This window comes from Engystomops pustulosus, chromosome 1, assembly GCF_040894005.1.
Source record: "Engystomops pustulosus chromosome 1, aEngPut4.maternal, whole genome shotgun sequence".
Classification (NCBI taxonomy): Eukaryota; Metazoa; Chordata; class Amphibia; order Anura; family Leptodactylidae; genus Engystomops; species Engystomops pustulosus.
The window spans coordinates 47,712,012-47,731,906 of record NC_092411.1 but is presented as its reverse complement, the minus strand read 5'-3'; the positions used below and the strand labels follow the sequence as shown (position 1 = coordinate 47,731,906).

Sequence of the window (19,895 nt, the reverse complement as noted above, 5' to 3'; positions counted from 1 at the left end):
TGGGTATAAAAGCCACTATTTACAATCAATTTGCAAATCACAATAATAAATATCAGAACAACATGCCCAGATACTGGAGGAAATTTACCAAGACTGGATATCCTCCTCAGGGCCGCCATCAGGGGGTGTTAGTGTGATTGTGTTCAGGGGGCCTCGAGGAGAAGAGGCTCCAAGTCACAGAAAATCCTCCTCCCTTCCCAGGTGTAGGGAACTCACTGTGCACACAGGATTATCATTCTGTGGGGGACTAGCAAAATTTCCCAGTCAGGGGCCCCAAAATACCTAGTGGGGGGGGTCTGATCCTCCCCACAGGCGCAGGGTTGTGTATGTATTTATTTATTAATTAATTGTGTAATTGTATGTATAACTAAATCAATCTTTTGGAAAGAACATATGATTGTGATATTATATCACAGTTATCCTTTATGTACCGTATATACTCGTGTATAAGCCAAGTTTTTCAGCATAAAAAATGTGCTGAAAAACCTCACCTCGGCTTATACACGAGTCAATTAAAAAATAAAAAAAAAACTTAATACTCACCATTCGCTGCCCAGATGCTTGGTGCGGCTTCAAATTCTCAACGCGGGTCCCAGCGGCTCCTCTTCTTTCTTCTCTAGCCAGCAGAATCGCGTCCATGCAATCTGCCAGTGGGCACACACTATGATGCAGCGGTGTCGGCACATCATAGTGTGCGCCCACCGGCAGATCGCATGGACGCGACTCTGCTGGCTAGAGAACAAAGAAGAGGAGCCGCCGGGACCGCGCCAAGGATCGGGAGCCACACCGAGCACCGGGGGTGAGTATTAAGTTTATTGTTTTTATGTGCTTAGCAGGGGGCTGGCTGTATACTACATGGGGGCTGGCTGTATGCTACACGGGGGCTGGCTGTATGCTACATGGGGGCTGGCTGTATACTACATGGGGCTGGCTGTACACTACATGGGGGCTGGCTGTACACTACATGGGGTCTGGCTGTATACTACATGGGGGCTGGCTGTATACTACATGGGGGCTGGCTGTATACTACATGGGGGCTGGCTGTATACTACAGGGGGGCTGGCTTTATACTACAGGGGGGCTGGCTTTATACTACAGGGGGGCTGGCTGTATACTACATGGGGGCTGGCTGTATACTACAGGGGGGCTGGCTTTATACTACAGGGGGGCTGGCTTTATACTACAGGGGGGCTGGCTGTACACTACATGGGGGCTGGCTGTATACTACATGGGGGCTGGCTGTATACTACATGGGGGCTGGCTGTACACTACAGGGGGCTGGCTGTATACTACAGGGGGGCTGGCTTTATACTACAGGGGGGCTGGCTGGCTCTATACTACACCCTTGGCTTATACTCGAGTCAATAAGTTTTCCCAGTTTTTGGTGGTAAAATTAGGGGTCTCAGCTTATACTCGGGTCGGCTTATACTCGAGTATATACCTTCTAGTGATGTGACCATATTTTATGGAATTGATTTCATAAGAAATTTCAAAAGTTGAGCCAAGATAAAGCAGCATGAGCCAGGATAAAAAAAACACCTGTTTCTAGTGATTTCAATATGCAAAGACCAAATTATTCACACAATGTAATATTCATCTATTATAATCCACAGAGAGTAGATAATGATGAAGCATTTTATAGGTAAATATTTCTAACTTACCAAGCATAGTGGGGTAAAGATCCACAAGAGATACAATATTTGATATTTTCTTTCCAGGTCGGATATTGGGTCCCATTAGAAGAAGCGGAACATGAGAACTTCCTTCATACATGCTCATCTTATAAAATTGCCTGTGCTCCATTGCAAGTTCCCCGTGGTCTGAGGTAAAGAACACGTATGTTGTATTGAGAAGTCCTGTTTCCTCCAGTGCTGAAATAATTTCACCTAACAAAGATAAATACAGGTGATTTTCAAACCGTTCATGAAAACTGGTGAATTATTTCAAAGTTATGTCATAAATCCATGTATTAGGAAAGAGTTTGACCTCGGATTTATTTATTGCCATTTTTTTCAGATGCAGTCCCATTATACTGATCGTAGGACTCTCTCTGCCCCTGGACCAGAGGTAATGATAATAACTTGCTGTTCTTACACTTTAACTGCACAAAACTGTTTTCAACCCATCAGAGTTATTACTTATTAAAGCAGGAGCGAGACATCATCAGCCAGCGTGGGACTGGCCCACCAGAGCCTCAGAGGATCCTCCGGAGGGCCCATGGTCTTTCCTACTATTGGAATAGCAGAAAATAGCGAAATAGCAGAAAAAAAACTAATTTGGATGCTGTTGGGTCTATTTCAAAGGGAAAGATGAAGTCTCTCTTCCCTCGATTTGGCAGAATGAATGCGATCCCCTGCAGAGGACCCTCCCATGATGTCTATATCCCCATAATATTGTATTCTAGCCGAGGAAACCTGCGATGTAAAATCAAAAATCCAAAAAGAAAAGCCAAAATTATACACAATCCTTTTAGTGGTTGCCATGGATTCAAAAAATAATCCTATAATTGGCTGAGAAACAGGTAAAAGCTTTAAATATAATGGAGGTAATGTTTGTTTGGAAATAACAAACCTACAGAATTAGTTGCTAAGGAAAAAGTATGTTCCATAGCTGGGTGCAAAATGCATAAAAGCTTCCACTAAAAGCACAAAAGTCATTTGATTATCGATTGACAATTTATTGAACACCCGCACTTGTGATGGCTCGGAACCCTATGGCTTGAATCCAGCCATTGGGAAAATATATAAATGCTTTCCCAGCAGGTTTGCAGGTTAGTAAGATATTTTTCTTATCAGATTATTGGGGCTCTAATATTCAATAAGCTAATTTTGTAAGTCTCTATTGCTAGAATAACATCAAATAATGAAATGAAAATCCTTCTCCGTTCTCGGTTTCTGCAGCTCAGCTTTAACCCCTTAAGGATGCAGAGTTTGTTCTCTCATTTTTCATTCCCCACCTTCAAAAATCTTTTTCATTTTTCCTGTACAGAGCTGTGTGAGGGCTTATTTTCTGCGTAACAAATGTAACTTCTCAGTGACGTTATTTATTATTCCATGCCGTGTACTGGGAATTCCAAATGTGGTGAAATAGGTGAAAAAACATATTTGCTTTACTTTCTTGTGGGCTCAGTTTTTACGACTTTCATTTTGCACTCCAAATGATGATACATCTATTATAATCTTTGAATCAGTAAGATCACGGTGATACCAAATTTATACAGTTTTTTTGTGTTTGAATACATTTTCAAAAATGAAAACAATGGGGCACATTTAGGTGCAATTTTAGGTGCAAACTGCTTGCACAGGTATTTAAGAAGAGCATGCACCAAAATTGTGTTGCATGTAACCCTTTTGTGCCGCAGCTGCACTAGGCACCATGCCCCAAATTAGGGGGCGTTCCGGTACTCAGTTGGACCGTGCGCCAGATTTAACATCCAAAGTCCGACAGAAGTGTCGCAAGCCCTATTGTAAAAGGTGCACCAAAAAAGTTTTTCGAACTTCAGTGTACGGAGCTGTGGAAGACATCATTTTTTGCTAAATGAGCTGTCATTTCCACTGCTACCATTTTGAGAACTGTGCAATCTTTTAATCACTTTTTATTAAATTTTAATGCGATGTAAATGGTGTAAAAGTGGCATTTTGGATATTTGGGCTCTATTTTCCATTATGGGGTTCACCACCAGGAATAACCTTTTTTCTATCTTGATAGATGTTTGTGATTTTAACTGTTTGTAATCACATGTTTGTGATTTTTACTGTTTATTTAATTTTATATCAGTTCTAGGGAAAGAAGCACGATTTTAATTTTTAGGTTTGTTTTATTTTTTATTTTTTTTATACTTTTTATTTTTTTTTACTATTTTTTAGAACCTCTAGGGCAGTGGTGGCGAACCCATGGCACTGGTGCCAGAGGCGGCACTCGGAGACCTCTCTGTGGGCACCCAGGCCATCACTCCAGCATGAAGTTCACCATACAGGACTCAAAGAATCTTCCTACAGAATCTTCCTATAATAATAGGTGAATTGACCCTCCTCCTTTCAACTGCGTTGGTGTCTTTAAGAGGCTGAACGATTGAAAGTTGTCAAAGAACGAGGAGAAATAAATTGTTGCTTAAATTGCTGTGCTGGCACTTTGAAATAAATAAGCGGCTTTTGGTTGAAGTTTGGGCACTCGGGCTCTAAAAGGTTCGCCATCACTGCTCTAGGGTACTTTAACCATAGATAGTTTGATTGTTCCTACCATTTACTGCAATACTACTAAATTGCAGTATATGGCGTTTTTACATAGAATTCATTACAATGTGCCGAGGCTGTCATGGTAACTGATTGACCATCTCAACAAAGATGCACAATTAAGTGGTTAATATCACCAATCACGGGTGTTAGCGGTGGGTGTTTATGCAGCAAACCCCACTACAATATGATGTGGGCTCACCTCGTGAGTCTTTTTCATACAGTGTTAGCAGCTCTGCGACTTACATGTACGGCACAGAGCGATTAGAGGTTAAGAAAAATCTACCCTCAAAATCAAGTATGATAAACCAGGGACACTTATTCCAGGCACTGTGAGAGTGGCAATCTTCTTATATTTGTTATCCATGGCTTTCTTTCTTCTAAAATCAACTTTTAAAATATGCTAATGAGCCATCAGGTCTATTGGGGGGTGTTACCAGAGCATGCTGGAGCTGCACAAGTTGTTACACTGTGCATGAGAACTTCCCCCTGCTACTGTGTCAGATTACATTTGCCAGAGGGAGAGGAAGTGTTGAGGAAGCAGAGGGAAGGGAAACAGTGTAATAGCCTGTGAAGCTACAGCATCGAGGGGTTCTGGCAACGCCACCAGAGCCCTTCTGGATTGTAAAAATAATTTGTAAACCTTTATTCCCCTAGAATGAACTTTACCAGGGTAAGTACTATATGGAGAACCCCATTAGGGTCTTGGACTTTGACTGTTAAAATGTTGTGATAGTGACCAACCCCTTTAATAAGGAATGTAGCAAAATTGATGTTTTTTGCGCCTCTCAGAGAAACCCAATGCTGTATTTTCATGCAGGAAATTCAGAAACAAAGTCATTCCATTTGGATATAGTCTTCAAAACTGAAGCTGAATCTCATATTTACCTATTTGTTTTTATGAGTAATAGATTATGAGAATTTACTAGATACGTAAATATTTATAGACCAGTCTCTGCGCCTATAAATCTACAGAACAGTATTTTTGACAGAACAGTAATTACATTTGTTTCTCTAAGCTAAAGTAAAACTTCATTATGCAATATCCTGCTATAGTAACAGCACGAGCATTATCTCAAAAGCCCCTTCAAGTTCATCTCAAGAGCAAGAAAAGAACCCGGGAATTAATTCACTGTTATGAGTTTAGCTCTATATCTTATGAAAGGTCAATTTTCTTTCTTCTCATTCAGTTTATTAATTAGCATAACTAGTAGCAATAATTCAGTCCTGCCTTGAATGCTAATCGACCCATCTAGTTCTGAAAAGACAGATGTTATTTTGTTGGTTATTTAAAGTAAATTATTTTACTTCCAACAAATATATACCATGTTAGACGCATTCGACTATATGATGCACAGTCGTGATCATTGGCATAATTTAAGAAGTTGATTTTAAAAAGGAGGCCATGGATAACAAATATATGAAGATTACCACAGTCATGGTGCCTGGATCTATGAGTAAATAGTTTATCATGATAGATTTTGATGGTAGATTTTCGTTAAAGAAAGTGGAAGGGGTCGACAGCACTAACTGCACATACTGGGGGTCATTTACTAAGGGCCCGATTCGCATTTTCCGACGTGTTACCTGAATATTTCCGATTTGCCCCGATTTTCCGTGTATTGCCCCGGGATTTTGGCACACGCAATCGGATTGTGGCGCATCGGCGCTGGCATGCACGCAACGGAAATCGGGGGCGTGGCCGAACAAAAACCCGACGGATTTGGAAAAACCGCCGCATTTAAGAAAAAAAGTGTCGCGGGACTCGCGCTTACCTTCACCAGGTATAGGCCGTTGAACTTGAGTGCATTTCGGCGGGCTTCGGGGAACTTCAGCGCAGCGTCGGAGGAACTGCCTTAGTGAATCCCGGCCGGACCTGAATCCACCGCAGAGAACGCGCCGCTGGATCGCGAATGGACTGGGTAATTAAATCCACTATGCTACCCTACGTGATTCTCAATTTAAAAACAAATACAACAATGCTCATATTGTGTGGCACACCTTGTTCTTTTTCCATAGTAATGTCAGCTTCTGTTCTAAAGCTACTCATAAGAAATCTTCCTCAGCAATAGTGAAGTGGGCGACAATGAGAAGAACTGCTTCCTGTCTCTGCTTTGAGCTGTGTCAATTATAAACTGCCCACATGTCCCATGTCGCTTTGTGTTTTCCAATGAAGTAATTAATAATAATAATAATTTATTGTCCCCCAAAAAAGGGGAAAAGAAGAGGTCACAAATCAGTTTAAAAGTACAAACAAGCCATAAAATACAATAACATAAAAACATTAACAATACAGTTAATACATGAATGTAATATGCCAAGAAAGACATTAAAAGATATTACACTGTGGGACAGAAGACAACCACCAAAATTCACCCCTAACCTACTCAGTACCCTGTTATCATATCTGCCCTGCAAAAGCAATATTAAAACATACAATAGCCATGTTTTAGCCACCTACTGTCTGACCCTAGTCAAAATCCTCTGACACAGCCAATCCAGTTCCCTACGCTGTACTGAGGCGACCGAACCAGTTCTACAATTGGGAGTCTGTTCCTTCTAGAATGGATATACTGGTTTGGCTTAGTCCCACACCATATCTTTAGACTTCTTGTAGGTCATACTTGATGTTAAGGGGGCTGCCTTTCAAGGTAGCAAAAGGAGGAATTGTTTTCCATTTAACACCTTGGAAAACGTATCTGCATACTTCCCGGCAGGGAGCCAAGTAATGTCAATCCAACTACTATAAGTTACTGGACTGATGCAGAATGCTGACAAAGGCATTGTTAAAATCAGCATAGCATAGGCTATTGGATCCTGTCACCAGCCAACAATCGCATTCCTGGTGACAGGTTTGCTTTAAGGCTTATGGGGTTTTTAGGCATTAAATTAAAAAATAGACAGGAACTGCACCTTTATCTGCAGCTTGCATTTCCAACTATCTCTTTAGCTGTCTGTACCTGCTTCTGTAGCTCACAAAGCCATAAGTCTGATGTGATCTGAAAGATGAGATACTTATCTTTAATATGATGATATGATGCTGGGGAGCCAGCATTTTTTTCTCTTTTAAAATCACAGATTGCTGGTATGTAAAAAAAAATGGACATCTACAGTCGGAGACTGTATGCCAACGTGCCAACCTCAAATGCACTTTCGCACCAGTTAGAATTTAAGATTTTTCTTAAAAATCAATTAATATATACTTTTTGCGTAGTGCAGTAAATTATGTACCGTACTTATATAGTGCATAACATTATACAGTCCCTGACGGACATCTACTGAGTTAATAAAGAATTAACAGAGGCATGACGTGCGACACAATCGGCACCCCATAATTGCTGCTGCAGGGTGCTGAGGGGTGCAGAGGGAGCTTACATGATGCAAGAAGTCCCTGCATCCCCACAGCAAAGCAGCAATGTACTAAAAAAATTATGATATTACCAAACAGTGGCCCCTGCAGGAACTCCGAGCATCATATATAACTGATGCTTCCCCTTCATGAACCGTGCAGGTCCATATGATTTGGCTATAGATAAATAGGTATTACTCACCCATTATACCATCTGCCTCTGCACACATTGCATAATAATAAGCTCTTATATCACGGATCTCCTGGCTGGTGAAGTGGTCAGTGCAGTTTTTGGTATAAGATGAATAGTAATCCACCTGGTGCATGGCTTCTAACGGCAACCATTTGGGAACAGTAACATTCTTATACGCAACCTACAGACGGCAGAAAGATACTGAACTGAAGATACCACAATAACACATATTTTACATAAAGAAAACAGAATGTAAGGAAGTGAAACATTTGTATTTATCATTCATGGTTATATTTTGCGCAGAACTTTTCCAGATTTATCAGGGCCTTACCCAAAATTATTAATATGTGAAAATGAAACACAAAACATGTAAGTTTTTAAATGCAGTCCACAACCCGTCTTACCTAAATCAGCAACATCAAGCTGTCAACGAAAGGAAACCTCAGACACCACTACTTTTAACCTGTGAATGGCTCTACCCCAATTGATGCCGAGAAGAAGCTTCCTGTACAAGATCTACAAATTCATTTTTATACAACGTCTCAAACACTTGCACAAAGTAACACAAATGTATCTTGCTAATATGTAGCTTCACACTCTGACACTGCAGAAGGACCTGACAGTTGTAGAGTTTTTTAGGTGCACAATAACTAACAAGGAATATAGAAATATCTCATTGTTAATTATTATTGACATATGGAAATATGGTGTCAGGTCCTAAATGCATAAAGATTTGATGTGCCTATAAATACCAACTGAGTTTAAAAAAACTTACTTTCTTAAGCCAGTAAGTAGAAGTTAAAAATGTTGATGAACCATAATTCTCTCCCATGTTTTCTGAAGGATAAGGGTGCGGCAAGTTTAAGCCTAAATATAAAAAGAAGGGCTGAGTGGAGTCTGCTGCTTGTTTTCTTAACCAGCTGGTGGCTAGATCTACATTTTTCCAATCGTCTAGCATAATGCGAGTTTGAGTCTTGTTAGCAGTAAGAGAAGCCACTGGTCTGCCTTCTTGTCTGAGCAGAAACGGCACATCCCTCGTCCAGGCTTCCACGCGATTACTGAAAGAAGACAGATTTATATCAGTAGGATTTAGGCCATTTAAGATTTTACCCCGATCAATGATCAATTTGAGCTACAAAACTGTTATAGTTCAGACGCTGTCGAAGGGAGATGGACAATGAATTTAATATATTTTTGAGGTTTCTATGTACCGCAACCCCAAGTGAGAGTGAGTTATGAAGCAAATTCTCTACTATCTACATGTATCACAGAAGTGATTTTCAAAGACAGAATTAAAGATAGAGCCTATAGAAGGGAAAACTGCTAAAATTCAATATACCAGACTATATACATATGGATGGCCATAAAAAAAATTAAAGCTGCTTGATCACATATGTTGACATCCCCCAGTCAGCACTGATTCCTCTCACGGTTCGTGAGGGGCAAACCATCTGAGAGTCTCTTTGGTAAGAGTCTGTGGACCCTCTGGACCACCGCGGGGGTTGGCATGAGACCCACGGTGGCAGCCAAGGCAACAAATGCAGGAAACAGTCACAACCTGAGATGAGAGCAGGAACGCAGAGGAGTACTGGTAACGCTGGTACGGAGTGAAGACACCGCTGGGCTGGAAACCTGGACGGCACGGCGGAAGCACGGGAAGGCAGGAGGTCACCACTGGGCTGGAACCCTTGACGGCCTTGAACTACTAGGGAACCCTATTGCTCACTATTTGATTACATTACTATAATCTATTCACCGTTTTCTGCACAAGGGGTTCACAGGTATTTTGCATAGGGACTACTGCAGGAGTCCACATTTTTACACCTCTTAGTACTTTGGTTTTCCAGTACTGTTTTGTATGTATTTTCTGTATTCTTTGTAACAATTAATTATTGTTTATTTTGTCTGAAGGAATTGTCCCTACTTCTTTGCACTCGTGGCTGTATGTGGACCTTTGTGATCGACCTTGGTCCACTAGTGTGTTTTTTGATTTGTGTTTTCCCACTTTTAAATGATTTTATGAAATTTTGATGCATGGAATCTATCTTTTTGCATTTGAACTATAAGAAATAAAAAATTGTATATATCTTTGCCTATACACACTGGCGTTTTCTTGGATTTTTCTTTTAAATTAAGGATATTACCCATAATAAGGATACCCTTATTAAGAACAATGGAACATCTCACAGTGCTGTTAGGGAACAAAATGGAAAGATTGACTTAGTCGGACCTCAATGGGATACATACTATTCCAGACTTTCCATTGGTCCTGGAAAACCTCATGTTTAACTGTCTGTATCTGTGGTGATCTGAAAGAGGGGATTCTTATTATTTAATATGCCAAAAAATGCATGTTTCTAAATACTGTACTATAGTACCTTGCTGCTGCATGAGGGCTGCTGCAGTGACACTCCTCATGACTCAACTTAGGCAAAATTTTACTCCTCTCTGCTCATTTTTTACGTAACTTTGGAGGGGATTTTATTAATAGGTAATTGGGCGAAAGTTCACATAAATGTGGGATCCTAGAAAGGACATTTCATTCCTTAGAAGCTAGTAGTTTAATGGTGTAAAATCTGGTGGCCGCGTCCCTTTAAAAAGTGAGTTTAAATAATTACAAATAACACCTTTCACCCAATATTGAAAATGGGAAGAGGTTATACTATACTTGCAGATAAAAAAAAGAAACCTTCCAAACTAGATACATGAGGAAGCCCATCCATCATCATCTTCTTTAACCCCTTACCGATGTGTGACGTAATAGTCACACATGGGTTGCCGCTATATGGAGAACACATATTGCAGCAAATACCCACCGGTATCACCCACGAGTGGTATTAGCCCAATCCCGGATGTTAACCCCCTCGATTGCCAGCAGCCTTAAAAAGCCGGAGGAGCGTCACTATATTGGCTTGGATTGTCGTTCCCTGTGACATCACCAGGGAGCGGTGATCTGTTGCTATGACAGCCTCAGGTCGTACAAAGACCTCATTTTAACACACAAAGGTCTCCATTTAATACATTCATTACAATGTGCAATTTGCACATTGATATGAATGATGTGGTAAATCCCCATACACAGCCATTCTGTAATATAGTAGTATATGGTAGCATGCATCAGACCACCTAGGGTTACAGTACCCCAGGGGATCTGAAAAATAGTAAAAACAAAAAAGTAAAAAAAATGTAATTGAAAAAATCTAAAAATTCAAATCACCACCATTTCTCTAGAACTGATATAAATAAACAGTAAAAATCATTAACAAGGTATCACTGTTTCCCAAAATGTCTGATATATCAAAATATAATGACGTTTATTCCCAGCGTTTAACCCTGTGACGGACAATTGTGTCCAAAATTGAAGATGCCCCTTTTCTGCCATTTTGAAAAACATAAAAAAAATTCAATTAAAAACGGTAGCATTGAAAATGTCATCAAAAGTTGCAAGAAATGACACCAGCCACCGCTCCATACACCAAAGTATGAAAAAGTTATTAGCGCAAGAAGATGGCAAAATGAAGATTTTTTTTTTGTACAGGAAGTTTTAGTTTTTGCAAATGTATGGAAACATAATAAAACCTATATAAATTTGGTATCCCCATGATCGTACCGACCTAAATAATAAAGTAGACATGTCATTTGGGGCGCACAGTGAAAGCCGTAATATCCAAGCCCACAAGAAAATGGAGCAAGTGCATTTTTTCACCAGTTTCACTGCATTTGGATTTTTTTTCCCGCTTCCCAGTACATGACATGGAATATTAAATACCATCACTATAAAGTGCAATTTGTTACCCAGAAAACAAGCCGTCACACAGCTCTTTCATGGAAAAATAAAAAAAGTTATGGATTTTTGAAGGTGGGGAGTGAAAAATGAAAACGCAAAAAACGAAAAGGGCCTGGTCGTTAAGGGGTTAAGCCTCTTTTTATCCAAAAAATGTTATTAAAGCATATCTAAATCCAAGAGTTACAAGATAAGAGACAAGCAGGAAATTAATTTATTGATATTGTATGCTAGATATTGCAACGAGGACATCCCTCCCACCTCTTTTTCCATGAACGCCACGACCACTCCTCCATCTTGCTGCCGATGACTTGTTGTTAAAAATAAAACCTTCTTTAATCTGACAAAAAAGCACTGCTATTTTTTCCTGCTACTCTGTACAAAGATGGTTTAATGATTTCAACAACAGAACTGAAAGGTCAAAATGTATACTTCCATTCAGTGCAATCATCTGCAATCATAAAGTCTTTTTTAGTGCATTTTATGGAGTCCATTTGTGCAGTTGTCTAATACACAGTCTATAGCGTTCAATTGAGTTGGATGAATTTTATGATGCTTTAAAAAATATTGAAAGCTTAACCCTTTAAAGCAGCATTCCCCAAAGTTTTTTTTTACCACTAACTGGGCCAGGTAACCCTCTTACCATGGTCTCTGGAAAATAAAATTGTATGCCCGCAAAGAGTCCATATCTACCCCAACCCATATAATGTGCAGTTTCCTGCAGCCCCAGGTCTAAAATGCCCCCTTTCCAGCAGCTGCCGCTTTCTGTAGCAGCCCCTTTTAAAGTCTTGATACAGAAAAAGGGACATTACAGGCAGTCCCCGGTTTATATACAAAATTGATTCCATAGGTTTGTTAAGTTGAATTTGTAAGTAAGTCGAAACTGTATATTTTATTATTGTAGTTCCAGACAAAAAAAATTTTTGCCCCAGTGATAATTGGAGTTTCAATATTTTCTGCTGTAATGGGACCAAGGATTATAAATAAAGCTTCATTACAGACACCTTACAGCTGGTCATTGCCTCTTGGGACTATAGTAAAGCATCCAGAGAGCTTCATCACTAGGGGTCGTCTGTAAGTCGGGTGTCTTAAGTAGGGGACTGCCTATATAATACCCCTTTTTCTATAGCAACCCCCACACAACTATAATGTCCCCTTGTCTTTGGGCTTTTCACTATTTGGAAAAAAAAATATGTACCACATATACGCATAGTACTCCACCTAATGAAATGTCCCCAGCAGTGCCCCCCATTAAAGAAACATCCTCAGCAGAGTTCCCCCATCCAATGAAATGTCCCCAGCAATGTCCCCCTTACAATGTCTCCAGCTGAGCGTCCAACACAATGCCCCCAGCAGTGCTCCCCCATTAATAGAATGCCCCAACAGTGCTCACCGCCTAATTAAAATGTTTCTAGCAGTGCTCTCCCCATTAAAGGGGAATTCCCACGAAGACAAGTTTATTAAATGTACTCAGGATAACAAAATAACACACTGGGGCACATTTACTTACCAGGTCCAGTCACGATCCTGCGGCGTTGTCCGGCGCTGATTCGGGTCTGCCGGAATTCACTAAGGTCGTGCGCCCGATATCCAGTGTCGCTGCTGCGCCGAGGTCCGCCGGAGTTCACCTTCTTCTTTCCGGTGCATGTGAGTGCTTGATCTTGCGACAAAAATAATTTTTTAAATTCTGCGTTTTTTCCGAATCCGTTATCCAACTGCCACGCCTCCCAATTTCTGTCACGTGAAAGCCGGAACGGAAGCAACACAATTCGATCGCGTGCTCCAAAATCCCGGGGCAATTCGGCGCAAATCGGAAATATTCTGTAAACCCGATGAAAGTGTGGCGTTTGGACCCTTAGTAAATGATCCCCAGTCTCTAATTCACTGTTATTAACAAAAATACAGCATTTCACACATATAATTCCAACCTGTCTCTATCAGTGCTGTTGTACACATTTTCAGTTACCCCTGGTTTCCACCCCAGGATCTTTTGAAATTGGGGTCAAACATCATGTTTGATGAAGGGGGAGTGTCGCCCGAAACGTCACAGTATGTGGCTCTCATTTTGTGAGGCGTTTGGAAGAGTATGAGTCTGTGCCCAAGATCAGGACACATGAGTTTTTTCCATTTATGATCTCTAAACTACGCTATACTGGCGATTAAGCAAATGGATTGTTTTTGGAATTTATATACTCATGGGGGCATATTTATCGGGACCTCTGCGCAACGCCAGTGGCGCTGAAATAATCGCAAATGCTAGCTTTTGCGATTATTTGCCCCGATCCCCCACCTTCACGCCAGTGGGAAGTGAAGGGGGGGGTGCGGACGGCCAAGCTGGCGGCGCGGACGGCCGGGAGTGGGCCAGCGCGGGGCTTTACTGTCCCCACGCCGGCCCACTTACTGCTGCCGGCGACTTTTCATATGTGAAAAGGATAAACGCTGCGCAGCCGGCTGCCCCGATACATCAAGAGGCGGAAACCTCTTAATGTATCCCGCTGCGAACATGCAGTGTCGGGGCTATCATACGCTCGCACACGAGCACCAGCTTATGATAAATATCTCCCATGATGTCTATGGTCAAGAAACTGCAAGCTATACTATTGAGTAAATCGCTGTGTGTTCCTATATTTATATGAATATTGGAATTGTTAAATGAAAAAAACTTGTAAAAGTAAAGTGAAGTAAAGTGAAGAAAGATTATGGCATACTTATATTGTGGTTATTTTCTTGGTGACTATTCATTGGAGTATGGTAAATTATACCCCCAGGCAAAAGACAATGGACAGAATGGGTAATTTGCTTATATTAGCTGTAGCCACACCCCATGACACCCTTTAGGTGGCTTTAGAGAACATCCCACCTTGGTTCAGACCTTGGATGAGTTCTAGCTTCTCAATAGCAGGTCATATGATCAGGGTTCTGGTCTCATCCGATCTTTAGATCTGTAAATACTGTTGAGACCAGACATGACCCACTTACTTTGCTTACTATCCAGAGTTTTTCAAGGCCATTAGAGCAAGCTGAGACCCAGGCTGGTTGTGGATCTATCAATCCATTCCTTCAACAATGATGGTTCTTTTTGAAGCCATTTCGGTGTGATTACGAGTTTCGCAGCGTGGGTTACATGTGTAGCCGAATACGTTTATGGGGTTTCCAGGTCTCATTGGCTAACCACAGAAGTACTGAATCAGATGTGATACTAATTTCCTTCCACAAGATTTGGAATATTTTCTCCTTCACTAAAGCCCAATAGCTCCAAATAGAATGGCAAGACTACACTATATGCCCTATGCCCCCAGACCATTCCTACAGCGCCAACAATGATTGGAGGTAGCTAACCCTCACTTTCTCAGAGTGGAGAGCGTATTGTACCACCTTGTAACCGTTTTTATAGGAGTTCTCTTGAATTCTTACACACCTTGAAAATCCTATTGTGAATGACTGCTATCTGTGCTTCTGTTTTGAGCTCTTCTTCCCATCCCAGTATATAAGTTGGTTTAGCTTCTATGTTCCTATTGATTTTTAAGAGATATTTCTCACATACTTTTTATTGTTTTTCGATCCAAAGTGTATTTCTCAAAACATCCCCATCTTTGCTAATTTTTTTACCCATTTTGACGTTTTGATTTTCAGACCACCTGTCAATGAAAATGACTTGAATCGTAGATTGAATCAATGTAATTTTCCTGGGGAATACGAATCAGAAATAAAAAATGGGTGTTCCCATTTAAAATATTAAAGTTGCCCCTACCCTCAGGTGGGCTAAATGCACAGGGTTCCCAATCCCACTATAATTGGTCAACTCACCTCAGTGAATGAGATCCGCTTCTGTAGTCTTCTTTGCCAAATTTCTGAGTGATGTATCCCTTCTGTTTTACGAGGTCCATCCATGTGGGGTGATCTGGGTCTAGACACTTGTAGTTATTCCAGGATTCTGTCAGGTGAGGGAATAGACCACTCCACATAGCTAGAACAAAGCAGAATCAATTACATATTCCCTTATCACCAGTAATTAAATCTAATTGTCTGAATCCTCTAAAGGGCTCTGGCTGCTGGGTTCTGGGCTTGTCAGCCACACCCAGGACTACCTTACTGGAAACAGGTATTGTCAGCTGTCTTTTCAGAATCCCTGGAAAGCTGGGTGGTTCATTATGGAAGTAATTGGTTTTAGCTGTGGGCAGAATAATATAGGGCCTAGTCAGTCAGCTGATGTGGGCGGCATCCTGGGTCTGGCTAAATGGCTGCTGCTCAGTTCACTCAAGGCAGGTTATGGTTTCTTCTGAGACCTGACTCTGTACCGCATTCTGATCCAGTACTTCTGTAACTTGCAGTTCTCCTGCCTGTTACATATACCTGACTCCAGAACCCTGTATCCTGCCAGCAGCTCTGAAAACTGTATCTAAGCCTGTAACCATCAGGAGCCAGTACTCTGAGCCCCAGTGTGATCTGTTAAATGTTCCTGTATCCTGACTGATCTGGAACCCCTGGCCTGGAATCCTGTATCCTGTCTAATCTGATTTGAAACCTTGTATCCTAACCTGATCTGGAACCTTGCATCCTGAAGTGATCCAGAACCTTGTATACTGAACCTGTATCTGGCACCACACATCCTGAACCTGTGTCTGGAACACTATACCCTGAACCTGTGTCTGGAACTCCATATCCTGAACCTGATCATGAACCCTGAATCCTGTCCCTAACCTGAACCAGAACCCTGTTTCCTGCCTGATCCAATAACCCTAAACCTGTACTCTGAACCCTGTTTCAGAAATTGCACCCTGTCCCTCAGATTGTACCATGATTCCTTTTCTGTTATCTGATACACTAAGGGTGCATTCACACGCTGCGCGGGCATACCGCCGTGTGCTGGAAAGGAGGAGGAGGTGATCCTTCCCCCTCAATAAGAAACAGTGGTGCACGGCCGCACAGTCGGTAAAAGATAGAGCATTATCTATCTTTTCATGGTGTACGGTGTGGTACGGTGCCACACGTCGCCGTCTATGGGAACGTACATGTACGTCCCCCCAGACAGCCGTCTGAATGAACCCTCTGCATACCCATTTGCCTTGCCAGAATAAACCTGACAGTAAGATTATTTTAGGGGCAGAAATAAATACAAGAAAGAGAAAAAAGACATTTAAAGCTGTCTTTAAAAGGGTATTCTCACTTTGGCAAATAAATGTTATAGTTTGCATGATGAAAATGTATAATTTTTTCAAATGTGCGTTCGGTATCAATTCCTCATAGTTTTCTAGATCTCTGCTTGCTGTCATTCTATAGAAAGCCCCTATGTTTACTTCTAGTGGACAGAAATCTGTCAATGGTCACACAGGTGCACGGCTCGTTATATATTAGAGGAAGTAATCAGAGTGTGGGATATAACGAGCCGTGCACCTGTGTGACCAGGGATAGATTTCTGTCCGCTGGAAATAAACAATGCATCTTTCTATATAATGACAGCAAGCAGAGATCTAGAAAACTGTGAGGAATTGTTAAAGAAAGGATTGCTGAAAATTTACGGTAATAACTTTTCATTATACAAACAAGAACATTTATTTGGTTAAATAGGATCACACTTTTAAATATCCAGTTATATAATTAGGAAAAGTAAATGCTTATAAGAAGTAAGCTATCTCAAGAAAAGCTGTCTGTATTTACTTTACTAGTGGTTTAAATTGCATATACAGTAATAGATCCTAGAACACATCTTATATCCTATACACTTCAAAAAGGAACTACGCTGCAGATCCTGGCGGCAGCCAATAGGCAGAGAACAGAGCCGAACTTCCAGCTCCATTTACTGTTGTTTTTCCAACAACACCTCTGCCAATGCAAGGCAGAGGAGTTGTTGCGAATAAGCCCCTAATATGTGTGTTCCCCTAGTAGAGAGTCTGATCAGCTCCTCTGCAGGACACTATACATATACTTAGGTAATTGTGCAGCAGTAGATACTGCCTGCATAGGCAAGGGTTAAATATTGTTTATTGTCATCATCCAATGGTATGCCTCAATGCACTTAATTGTGAACTGGAATGTGATTGGAGAAGGATATCACCTGACCAGGGATTAACTAGACCCTTGGTCACGGGAGGAGTTAGCTCTCTTCAGATCCAGGTTCTCAACACAGGAGGAGCTCTGAGCACCCAGCTTCTGACTGAGAAGCACCACCTCAGAGCACATGCTCTGCCCACAGGCCTCCTAGGCCTCAGCAACTACACACAGAGTGACACAGGACAAACAGGACAAAGCTGCAGCTTCCAGCATTGGACACAGCTACATCCCAGCCTGCCCCTGCATCCAGGTTGGTGACCCAACTCCTGAGGTTCCCTCTCCAAGATCACTCCAGTATTGGCTTTGTACAGAATCGTTTGTCTTCCTATAGACAGGTAATCAATAACATCATCCTGTGAAAACATTTTAATAATGTACCTGAACGTGAAGGACAGCAAATAGGAGAGTTTGTATATGCATTCAGGAACACAGCCCCATGCTTTTTCAGAAAATTTAAGTTAGGAAGAGCCACCAGATGATTTTGTTGACCAATTGTTAGTCGTCCATCCTATAATAAAAGATATTGTCATGTACAGAATTGAATCATTTATGCAAGCATATTTGCAATCGTGCCTTAAAATTGGACTTCCTATCATTTTATTTTCTAAGCTTGGTGGATCTCTATGGTAACAGACTACAAACAAGCCCCTGTACTTTAATATTTCCTTAAACATCTATCGAATATGATAAATCTGCTTCCCAACATACAGATATGAGATGAAACTGTCGATTGTGCCTAAAGGTATAGTATTGGTTAGGGAAGAGCAGCAACATATTTGCCATATGTTAAAAACATATAAGAAGATTGTTCATTTGCATCAAATACAAGGCGCAGGATACATAACTTACACTAGCTCTGATAGGATCAGTTAAGGATCAACTTATACCGTTTTTAGCTAATGAAAATTATTATCTTTTATGCGAAATATGAGTTTATTTATACTTAGCTATGTATTTTGTGATTTGAATAGTGTAGTAGACTCATATCATTGAGCACCAACTATAACATTAAGGAACTATATAAACACTAATCAGAGAATCAGATGGCGCGCTTGACACAAGTGTGAAATGCGCTGTTCCAGATTAATTTTTATTTGCATGCATCCATTTTTAAGTGTTATGTGAACCACAAAAAGTACATTATATGGCAGTTTTCCTTGTTGCCACCTTGTGGCCACCTTATCACCTAACTACGCCTCCTTATCTTTCTGTACATTTGGCCCTGCATCTAGGCTCCTCTTCTACTCCCCCGTCTGGCAAGTGTCTCATTTGAATTCCCACGCATGCGCCACATTTCTTCTATTTTTGGCATCGTATTTCAGCTAGCTGGCGATGTGAACTGCGCATGCGCAGGGAATTCGAATAAGACACTGGCCAGACAAGGTAGTGGAAAAGGAGCCAAGATCCAGAATCTGATGTGTGTATAGAGCGATGAGGAGGCATAGTTAGTCCTGCTCGACTGCCATGATGAAAACCCCAGTGCCCTGACTGGATGCTGAACGAGAATATAAGTTCATTTTTGACGCTGCAGTCAGCATTGGAAACGTATAAAGATATAGCCAGCAACAAGGAAAACGGCCATGTAAAATACTTTTTGTGGTTTACAAGCATGGGGGCTGGTTAGGGTTAGGTTCACTTCGAGGAGAAATTGTATTTACAAATAAAAGGGTTATTCCAGAGCACTAGATTAACATCCATTCATCCTACAACCCTCTGTAGATAAACTTATGTGTCTGCTTCCCCCAACTAACAGATGGGTTTCTCTCAGATAAGTTGCTGTGACATCACAAGCATCAGAAGCTTTTGTGACATCACAGTTTCATTCAGGCTAGCTGTTATGCCAGTTTTACTGTTTCAGTGATATTGTGACATAACAAGTTGGTTTCTGTTTGAGAGGTTTATGTGACATCACCAGGGAGTTTCACAAGTGACTTGTTATTAGGTGAATTGCTACCAGTTTCTGGTTACCATAGCATTAATGTAAGGTAAAGCACTGTGACATACTAAGTTACTTACAGATAACTCAGGATATCTTCGTGGGTTTTAATTTGTTGAGAAGGTAATATATCATATCTCTCAGTGAAATCATACTGGGGTACATTTACTTACAGCGTCACCGGAGTTCACAAAAAGTGCATTGTCCGACTATAATGCAATGTGCCGCGATTCACTAAGATCGTGCGCCCGATATCCTCCATGTGTCGCTTCCCCGCTTAGGTCTGACATAGTTCACCATCTTTTTAGTGCTGCATCTAAGTGCTGGGGCTTGCGACACAATTTGAAAGT

The 19,895-nt window shown here is 41.1% G+C and overlaps 1 protein-coding gene and 1 long non-coding RNA gene across 2 annotated transcripts in view; one reads left to right on the top strand and one right to left on the bottom strand.

The window, feature by feature from the left end:
- The window catches only part of ARSK (arylsulfatase family member K), a 43,805-nt gene that overhangs the window by 23,059 nt on the left and 851 nt on the right, over positions 1 to 19,895 (bottom strand). Inside the window, exons 2-6 of the mRNA XM_072139767.1 lie at positions 17,988 to 18,117; positions 15,366 to 15,525; positions 8,550 to 8,832; positions 7,784 to 7,955; positions 1,662 to 1,886 (exon numbers count right to left, since the gene is read on the bottom strand). Of these exons, the coding sequence (XP_071995868.1) occupies positions 1,662 to 1,886; positions 7,784 to 7,955; positions 8,550 to 8,832; positions 15,366 to 15,525; positions 17,988 to 18,117 (970 nt within the window). The remainder of the gene's footprint in view (positions 1 to 1,661; positions 1,887 to 7,783; positions 7,956 to 8,549; positions 8,833 to 15,365; positions 15,526 to 17,987; positions 18,118 to 19,895) is intronic.
- LOC140120833 (uncharacterized) lies at positions 1,718 to 3,953 on the top strand. Its single transcript, XR_011853987.1, has 3 exons — positions 1,718 to 1,905; positions 2,017 to 2,067; positions 3,867 to 3,953. It is a non-coding gene; the product is annotated as an uncharacterized lncRNA (long non-coding RNA).